Below are 10711 nucleotides of genomic sequence, written 5' to 3' on the forward strand. Positions count from 1 at the left end.
AAACAGGGGAAAGAGACAAACAGATTTTTTTTTTTAGAAAATCACACTGGTGGCAGTAGTCACAGTAAAATGGGATCCATGAGAATTGAAAAAGAGAAACAAATCTAAGTCATAGTTTTGGAAATTTTAAGTTTAGAAGTAAAATTATCTCTCTTCACAGATGATATAATCTCATATGTAGAGAGACCCCCCCTAAAGATTCCGCAAAAAATTGATGTTTAAACAAATTCAGCAAAGTAGCGGCACACAAAGGCAACACAAAAATCAGTTGCATTTCTATAAACTAACAATGAACAATCCAAAAGGGAAATTAAGAAAACAATTTTATTACAATAGCATCAAAAGAATAAAATACTTAAGAATTATCTTAACCAAGGAGGTGAAAGACTTATACAATGAAAACTACAATACATTGCTAAAAAAATTAAAGAAGATATCATGAAGATGTTTCTAGATTAGAAGCCTTAATATGGTTAAGATGTCAATATTACAGATTAAAAAAAAATCTCAATGATGTTTTTTGCAGCAGTGGAAAAACCCACCCTAAAATTCATGTGGAATCTCAAGGGACCCCAGATAGCCAAAACAATCTTGAAAAGGTAAAACAAACCTGGAGGATTCACATTTCCTGATTTTATAACTTGCTGCAAAATTACAGTAATCAAAACTGTGTGGGACTGGTATAAAGACAGACATATATATCAGCTGAATAGAATACAGAGCCCAGAATTAAAGCCTCACACATATGGTCAAATGGTTTTCAATAGTGTTGAAAAGTAGAATGAAACCCACAGAATGAGAGAAAATATTTGAAATTTACATATCTGATACAGTAGTGATATACAGAGTATATAAAAAGAATTCCTAACACTCAGCAGGAAGACCCAAACAACTGGATTCAAAAAGGAGCAAAGGACTTGAAAAGACATTTTTCCAAAGAAGATACACAACTGTCTAACAGTTACATGAAAATATGCTTGACATCACTAATCACTAGGGGAATGAAAATCAAAACTGCAATGAGATACCATCTCATACCTATTAGAATTACTACTATAAAAACAAAACAAAACAAGCCAGAAAATAAGTGTTGGCACAAATGTGGAGAAGCTTGTACCCTTGATTACTGCTGGTCAGAATCTAAAATGGTACAATTGATGCAGAAAATAGTATGGCAGTTCTTCAAAAAATTAAAAATAGACTTGCCATATGAACCATCAATTCCACTTCAGGGTATATACCCAATAGAACTGAAAACAAGGGCTCAGAGATATTTGCACCTCCATGTTTATAGCACATTTTTCACAGTAGCCAAAATACGGAAACAACCCAAGTGTCCCTCCATAGATGAATGGATAAGCAAAATGTGGTGTATACATACAATGGAATAATATTGTGTAAAAAAGGAAGGAAATTCTGACATATTTTACAACATAGGGGGACCTTGAAGACATTATTCTAAATGAATCAGCCAGTTGCAAAAATACAAATACTGTTTGATTCCACTTAAAAAATGTCCCCAGAGTAGTCAAAAATCATAGAGACACACAAAAGAATGGTGTTGCCAGGGACTGGGGGAGGGGGAAATAGGAAGTTTTGTTCAATGGATACAGAGTTTCAGTTTTGCATGATGAAGAGTTCTGAAGATTAATTGGACTTTTTTATTGTACTTTTTAAATCCAGAATTTCAAGTTGATTTCTTTTTTATAATTTCTATCTCTTTATTGACATTCTCTACTATATGATACAACATTGTCTTCATACCTTTCTTTAATTCTTTAGTCATGCTTGCTCTCCTTTAGTTCTGTTAACTTACTTATAATTGTTCTTTTGAGGTATTTTTTTCCTATTAAATCTGATATATGTTCTCATAGGCAGTTGCGTTTTGCTCTTTTTTGCCAGTGTATGTGTCATACTTATACTTTCATATTTCTTTGCATGATGATAGATAGATAGATAGATAGATAAAGATAGATATAGATAATTTTTTTTAAAAAACTGAGCATTTTAGATAATATGTCAAATCTGGTTACTGGTTCCTTCCCCATCCCAGGATCTTGTTATTATTTATTTTTTATTGTTGTTGTTGTTTTTCGTTTCTTTTGGGCTTTTTTGGTCATGCTGTGTGGCTTGTGGGGATCTTAGTTCCCCAACCAGGAATCAAACCCAGGCCCTGTTGGTGAAAGAACCAAGTCCTAACCACTGAACCACCAGGGAATTCCCAGGGTCTTGTTATTGTTATTAGCTGGTTTACTTTTTACTAACTGGCTGGATTATTTTAGTGAAGTCTTCCTCCCCATCCCCCTCCATTCCTTACCCCCATCCTGTCCCTGCCCCAGTGTTAAACCTCTGCTGTTGCCTCTCCAGGAAGTGCAGTTTGGTGTATGCCTATCACTCCCCAGCATGGCAGTGATACTGGTGGGCCTCTCTTTCCTGTCTTCCCTGACCACACTCATTTGATGTATTTCTGGCTGATCCTGCTGTTGTTTACACCAATGTCCTGGAACATTCATTGTTTACAACCTAATCTAATAAAACTGAGGCATCTGGGAAGGCATTGTTTCTGAAGTCCAATTCAGTACTTGTTCTGACACCAGGAGGGCTCTTCCCAGCTGTCTTATTCCCCAGTTCTCTTCCTCAGACTATGCAGTCTATATAGTCTAAGCTGTATCTTCATTTAAACAAGGAATCTCCCCTAATTGCCTTTCACCATGACCTCCCCCACTGTTCTTGAGATTACTCTTAGGTTTGAACTTCTTCAGTCTCTCTCGTAAATGAAGTCTTTTCCTTTGGGAAGATAAATAGAGCTGTTTTACACCCTGCTTCTCCACGCCCCCCAAGGAAAATCTTTGAGCTAGGGTTTTGGAACTAGCGATGCCATCACGTCAAGCTTCTGCCTGAGTGACACCCTCACAAAAAAGATGACACCAGTGGAAGGTCTGCAAGCATGCAAGCAGCCGGATGCCCTCTCAGGTTCCCTCTCCCGGGGGACGGGGGGGCACCACCACTGCACGACATGGGCAAAGGCAATGAGTGCCCCAGTATTCTCAGCTGCTGTGCCCAAGGCAAAGCCTCTCTTGCATGAGTGGAGGGTGGGTGGAGGAGGAAGGCCCCACCTCTTGACCACACTCACCCAGGACTTGACCTCAGGAACAGGTTGCAGGGGGAGGGATGAGAAACACTGAAGTCCAGCTTCCTCCATGTAGAAAGGAGCTGAGGGGAGCGGGCACCCTACGCTCTTGCTGCTGCACTCTGGAGCAGAGTCTGCCTTGTAGAGCTGGGATGGGGAAAGAGAGAGTACGCTTGAGTCAAATGCCATACTCTCACTTCTTTTGCTGGAATTTCATAGATTTTCTTGAGTTGATGTTTCTTCATCGGCTGTTTGCCCTTAGGATCATTTCAAGAGGCTTTAGATGGTTGATTTTCATCCTTTCCACCAGTTAAACTGGGAGCAGGTCAGCAGACATCCGCAAGCTGCCTCCACAGATGTTGCTCTTTTGTTGCCATGGTTCTGACTTTTGCAGAATGCCATGGAAATGTAATCATACAGTATGTAGTCTTTTCAGAAATGCTTCTTTCACTCAGAAATATGTACTTAAGATTTACTCAAGTCTTGACAGCTCATTTCTTTATATCAGTGGACAATATTCCATTGTATGGATAAACTAAAATCTTTTTATCCATTCATCTATTAAAGATGAATTCTGGTAATTATGAATGAAGCTATAATACACATTTAGCTACAAGTTTCTATGTGGACGTAAGTTTTTAAATCAGTTTGGTAAATACCTAGGAGCATAATTTCTGGATCATATGGTAAGGCTAGTTTTGGCTATTTAAAAAACTACCATATTGTCTTCCAAAATTGTTGAACCATTTTGCATTTCCACCAAATATAAATGAGAGTTCCTGTTACTCCATAACCTTGCCATCAATTGGACTGGCATGGAGAAAGAGAACCAGTAAGATGTATATGTATGTAGGTATATTAATAAGATATATGTATTTATATATATAATATCTTATATATAAAAGTAAGCTATATATCTTTTATACATATCTTATATTGATATATATTGTATAGATAAAATAAGATATGCCTTATTTTTATATATAAGTTACAATTTATCAATGATACAATAACAACTGTAATCTTATTACAATAAGATATATATCTTACATATGTGATATATATACATATACACATATACATATGTATATATATATTATATATATATAGAGAGAGAGAGAGAGAGAGAAGTTATTTTAAGGAATTAGCTCATAGGGTTGTGAGGGCTCTAAGTCTGAACTCCATAGGGCAAGCAGACAGGCTGGGAATTCAGGTAAGAGTTGATGTTGTGGTCTCATTTCTGAAATGTGCAGGGTTGGCTGGAAACTTAGGCAGGGTTTCTATGTAGCTCTCTTGAGGCCAAATTTCTTCTTCTTTAGGAAACTGCAGTCTTTGATTCTAAGGCCTCAAACTGATTGGATGAGGTGAATCCAGTTCATGGAGGGTAACCTGCCCTATTCAACGTCTACTGATTTAAATGTTCCTCATATGTAAAAAATATCCTCACAGCATCCTTTAGCCTAGGGTTTGACCCAACAACTAGGCAAGTAGCCTAGCCAAGTTGACACGAAATTAACCATTACATTGGGGTTTGGTTTTAGCTATTCTAACAAGTGTATAGTGGCACCTCTTTGTTATTTTAACTTGCATTTCTCTAATGACTTCTTTCAGATTCTCTCATAGGCAGTTGTGTGTTGCCCTTTTCTTTCCAGTGTATGTGTCATAATTATACTTTCATGTTTCTGTGCAGACTACATATTTTTTTAAGAAACTGGGCATTTTAGATAATATATTGTATCAAATGTGGTTACTGGCTATCACCTTAAAGAGAATATTTTGTGCTGGCTTCTATGATGTGTGCTTTCCATGCAATCACTGTTTTCATTCTCAGAACAATCCTTTGAAACAAGTACACTAATTAAGGTCATATTCCAGAAGACAAAGTGAGGATGAACGTGAAGGAACTTGCTTTGGGCTTCATACCTGATGATCACCCCATGCTCCACAAAGAATCCCACACAAGCCACGGCACCACACGGAAGGGGGAGGATGGGGCAGGGAGAGAAGGCGAAGAACTTGGTTGTGAACACGCTAAATTTCAGAAAAAAATGTTCCCATAAATGGTTATTAAGAATCTCCCTAAAATAGTGTTTTACTGGACTGCTCAGGTGAAGCTAGGTTTTGCTGTAAGAACCACCCCTCAAATCTCCATGACTAATCCTGCTAGGGTGAATATTCGCTGCTGGTCTGAGCAGTAATCTAGGGCACTGCTGTTGGGGAGGGGCTGAGCAATACAGCGTCTTTGATGCTGAGGATCCAGAAGGTGGGTCCATGGGCTTCCTTGTCACTGTGGGAGGGAAGAGATGCCTGAGTGTCCTGTTCAGCTCTCTTGTTCTCCTGGACATGACACATCACCTTCATCCATAGCCCACTGTCTAGAATTTGTCACTGGGTTCTGCCCAACCACAGTAGGTAGGAGTGGGAGGGGCATGAGGACACGTAAAATGCTGGCTCAGCCACCATTCCTGCTACAATGGCAAGGAATACTACTTTTATCTATTTCTTTAAAGAGTAACACATAAAAAGAGTTTATGCCCATTTTATACAATAGCTACTTTTTCATCCCTTACTAAGAGTACTTTTCACTTTGTGTTTCATATTATATCTACACGTATGGCCTTTTATGATAAAAGGAACTATGGTGGAAAATTCTAGTGATATCACTCATTGAGATAGGTAAAAAAAAATGTAATAAAATTACAACGCATACAAAAGCACTAAACTGACATCTTTCATTTCAAATAATATAGAAAACAAGATACTAATGTATTCAGAAGGAACTTGATCCTGGAAAACAACTAAACACTGCATATAATACACTTTTAATTGTACTTATGGGCTTGCACAAAGTAAGGGGAATCTCCAAGAGGCAAAAAATAATCTGAATGAAAACAAGAGCTGATAAAAGCAAATGTCAACATGAATCCTATAAACAAGAGTCTAAGTATTGGGCCAACAACAAACTGACAGCGGAGAACTTGAAATGTTTTTATTTATTTATTTTTTCCCAGCATCCATGCTTTCTTTTACTAAAAGGCAAGTGACTTGTAGAAATGTCAGTAACTTCAGCTCACCCAAGCAGCCCACTACAGTTTTACATAAGAAATATACATCACAAGTGGTGTTTGGACCAAGTCTTTGCTCTCCGCTCTACTCATACCTCATGCCCACTGCTGGCTCAGGAAATCTCTCATGGTTTTTAACAGTGTGGAGCTTTTACAAAGGAAGTTGTGTTGGAAGCCAGGAGGGAAGGTCACCATCTTCACCCTCTCTTTGTTCCTATACGCATTGTGTGAAATTTCATAGAGCTTTTTTCCAAATTCCAAAGGCACCATTCTGTCATCCTCACCGTGTATGATAAGAAGGGGAGAAGACAGGAATTTAACATTTTCATCATTGAGGGAGACTAGTTCATCTTTCCTCAGGGCATCCATAAGCATGCTTAAAAATCCTGGAAGTTTCCGGTAAATCTTTAACAAGGGATAATTGATACTTGCAACCCATATGTTGGTAAATAGAGCTTCCAGGATAACAGTATCAACTGGGAATCCTTCCTCTTCTAGAACTTTTGCAGCATTTATTGTAACTCCTGTTCCCAGAGAGTGGCCCCAGAGACACACGGGGGTGGTACCACTTCTTGCCTTGGTCCACTCGTAGACACAAATAGCATCCGAAGTCAGCCCATCCTCTGTGGGCTTACCCGTCGAGTCCCCAAACCCTCTAGAGTCAACAGACGAGACATGAAAACCACCATCACTCAGCGCCTTTACTAGCTCAAGTCTATGAGGAGTAGTCCTGTGCTCTGCACTGCCATGAAGATAAACAATAATTGGGTTGCCATCATGGAGAGCTGCTTCATACCAGCTACGGCCCTTCCCCTTAGCATCCTCCCCCCGGCAGCTAGGAACTGTGTACCAGATACCCAGAATCATCCTAGGTTCAACTTTAATGTAGAAGTTCACTGCGTGAGGAATCTTTAACTCTGGTTTCTTTAAATCCACAAGAAATGGTGCTTTCAAAAGGCTGAAAAAAATCAGCATGTTCACCAGAGGAGGGAAAATATGTTCTTTTCATGATTTACTTGTAAAACTGGTACACAGAGTGGAAGTTTTTCTTCTGAGTGTTGAACAGGAGTATGGGAAAGATCTCAGGTTCCGCGTGACCATGTGCCACCACGCAGTCACGCGGCCCTGCTCGTCTGTCTCCACCCCACATCACATCCCGATCCACCACGGCCGCAGCCACGGGAGCTGCCGCCGGTAGCCCAGAGCTGTGCCCGGCCACCCGCCTCCCCGGCGGGGGCTGCCTGAAATATTTTTAGAATAAACTAGAGATTCTGATAGTTGGCCAGAGTGGTCCCGCTTGGGTAATACTCTGATTGCAGACAGAAGAAAATGCTCCTAGAAGAAAACAGCCACAATTTTTGTCCCTGGATTTCCACAGATTAATTTCAACCAATGGGAGATCAGAATAAAAGATCCTAAACACACAGGGAAAGAAACCACTATAAGAAAGAGTCACCAACAAATAACAGAGTTGGTTATCAGATACAGAATATAAAATAACTCTAACTGAAAATATTTGAAAAGACGTAGCATAAAATACAAATTTGTAAAACTCCAATCTCAAATACTGCATTAAACATCCAACTCAGAGCTCATGAGAAACCTAGTGGATTGGCAGGTATATGTAGGAAATAATCCAGAATGTAATAAAAAGTAATGAGATGATGGAAGAAAAGAGATGAAACCCAAAGAGAAAGTCACACTGATATTTGAACAGGAGTTCAAGAGAGAGGAGAGCTGTGGCAATAATTGATTAGATGAATGGCTGAGAATTTCCTAGAAATGATTAAAAAGTACAAACTCACAAGTACAGAAAGTACTATGTATGCCATAAGCAAAGAAAGAAAAGGAAAGGAAAGGAAGAAAAAACAAGAAACCAGAAATTCTTTCTTAGACATATTTTAGTGAAACTATAGACAAAATAGCAAAGAAAAGGCAAAGTTAATTGAAGCAGACCATGAGAAATGATAGCTCACTTACAAAGATATGCCAGTGTGATGAGCAACAGATTTACAACTGCAAAAATAGAAGCCAAAAAATGGTAGAGTAACATCTCCAAGAGACAGTTAAGGAATATCTGTGAAACTAGAATTGTATATCCAGCAAAATAACTTCTCAAGAGACAAAGTGACCTGAGGATATTCTCAGAGGAATACAAATAAACATTTTCTTTTAATTTATTTGTTGAACTTTAAGTTGAACTTTGTTGAACTTAACAAAGAAGAAAAGTGATCCCTAAAAAAAGGCAACACACATTAGAAAATCTAAACAAACATTGTATATAAAGGAACATTAATGATAACAATTAGGGTAGAATTAAGAGGACTGAATTGAAATGTTGTCAGTAGTAACATGTAAGATGTGAGGAGTTAAAATATTATAAGTACCCATTAAAATTTCAAAATTAACCACTAAGACAATAGAAAGGAGAAATTGAGTAAATTAGTTCCAAGCCAGCTGATGGAAAATATGTAATAAAGAAACAAAAATTAAATTGGTTTTTAAAAAGGCAAAAAAGAGGTAATAAAATCATATCAAGGCAAAAAGAAATTTTTATATATATGTCTCTATATTATTACATATATAGACATATATATGTGTGTGAATGTGTCTTTAAAAATATTATATAAGTGGTCTAACTTGAGGTTTAAAGCAATTTTTCAGATAGGGTGCAGGAAAAATTTTTTTATATAATATTTTTAAGTGATATAATTGAAGCATAAGCACATGGAACACCCAACGCTACATACAAGAATATCAGAGCAACACTGGTTAAATCGTCCAACTAGAAGCTATGCGTACTCCCATTTCCTGAGAATGGATACATAAACTCAGTAAAATGAGCAAATGCAAGAGCGTTGAGGAATCTCACAAACACGATGTTCAAGTTCAGTAAACCACGCACAAAAGAGTACTCTTTTTGTGACCCCCTTTACATAAAATTCAATTGCTGGCCAAACTAGAATGTGAAGTCGTGATGGTAGTTAACCCTGGAGTATGATGGGTGGTAATTGAAACGGGGCACGGAGTGAATGCCTGGGATGCTGGAAGTGTTCTGTCTGTCTGCTTTTAATCTGTGTGCTGGTTGCTTTGGTGTATTCAGTTTGTAAGAACTTATCAAGCTTAAGATTTGACTGTATATGTGTTATACTTCAATACTATGTTTTAAAAAGTCATGAGAGGGCTTCCCTGGTGGCGCAGTGGTTGAGAATCTGCCTGCCAATGCAGGGGACAGGGTTTGAGCCCTGGTCTGGGAAGATCCCACATGCCACGGAGCAACTGGGCCCATGAGCCACAATTACTGAGCCTGCGCGTCTGGAGCCTGTGCTCCACAACAAGAGAGGCCGCGATGGTGAGAGGCCCGCGCACCGCGATGAAGAGTGCTCCCCACTTGCCGCAACTAGAGAAAGCCCTCGCACAGAAATGAAGACTCAACACAGTCATAAATTGCCGCAGACCGGCTGCAGAAAGCTAGAAGTTCCTGGCGGTGAGGGGTAAGGAACTGAAAAGCACCAGTATGGGGTCAGAAGGGCCAAGACAACTGATGGTTGCAAGGCAAGTTTATTCAAAGAGCATGAATGTATATATAGGTTTAGTACGGAACGAATACTAGACAACAAATCAGTAAACCTTGTATTTCCACATAATTCTGTTGCCACTATCTATGCGCCACTATCTATGCGCCACTATCTATGCGCCACTATCTATGCGTCAGCATGCCTTATGGGCCATTCTTTGGAGATACAGACTTCCCCCTCAGGGCAGCACGTCCTTCTTCTGGGAAACAACCAGGGGCTCTTAGATCCAGAGCAGGCACCTGGAACGAAACTGGCCGCAAGCCATTTTCCTTTTTTACGCTCAATACCGCAGCGTCAGGAGTGCATACCAAGAAAGAGACAAGCAGTTCTCCGGAAAGCAGAAAGCTGAATAAGCTTACAGCTTGGGGGCCACCACCATAAATAAATAAATAAATAAATAAAAGAACGTGAATTTCAAAAAAAAAAAAAAAAAGGCATGAGAGTTTGAAAAACTGTGTGTGTGTGTATGAACACATCAAAAAGCAAAGCCCAGAAAATCTCAGATGTATATTAATATTAGATCTGTATTATATTGATATTGGACAAAAAGACGTAGAACAAAGGCATCATTATGGGAAAAATGCATTGAGAGTCTAAAAAAATGAAATAATGTAAATATAAAGCAAGTTGTAAGTGAAGCTGATAAACGCACTATCAAATCAGGAGTGCTCAACTGGTTTTTAAAGTATTGAAAGTTCAAAGTGATTAAAGTTTAGTTAGAAAGATACTTTGCATAAAAAAATTAATGTCGGGGCTTCCCTGGTGGTGCAGTGGTTGAGAATCTGCCTGCCAATGCAGGGGACACGGGTTCGAGCCCTGGTCTGGGAAGATCCCACATGCTGCGGAACAGCTGGGCCCGTGAGCCACAATTACTGAGCCTGCGCATCTGGAGCCTGTGCTCCGCAACAAGAGAGGCCGTGATAGTGAGAGGCCCGCGC

The 10711-nt window shown here is 39.1% G+C and overlaps 1 protein-coding gene across 1 annotated transcript; it reads right to left on the minus strand.

Annotated features, from left to right (window-relative positions):
* Positions 1 to 4253: 4253 nt before the first annotated feature.
* LOC309665835 (protein ABHD12B-like) lies at positions 4254 to 9371 on the minus strand. Its single transcript, XM_082472557.1, has one exon. The coding sequence runs from the start codon at positions 7168 to 7170 to the stop codon at positions 6292 to 6294; it is 879 nt and encodes a 292-aa protein (XP_082328683.1). The 5' UTR covers positions 7171 to 9371; the 3' UTR covers positions 4254 to 6291.
* Between the last annotated feature and the right edge of the window lie 1340 nt (positions 9372 to 10711).

Source organism: Balaenoptera physalus (assembly GCF_965194825.1).
Source record: "Balaenoptera physalus genome assembly, chromosome: 8".
In the NCBI taxonomy this organism is placed as follows: domain Eukaryota; kingdom Metazoa; phylum Chordata; class Mammalia; order Artiodactyla; family Balaenopteridae; genus Balaenoptera; species Balaenoptera physalus.

Excerpts from the sequence above, each read along its gene's own strand:
- LOC309665835 (XM_082472557.1), bottom strand. The coding sequence starts at position 7,170 with ATGCTGATTTTTTTCAGCCTTTTGAAAGCACCATTTCTTGTGGATTTA.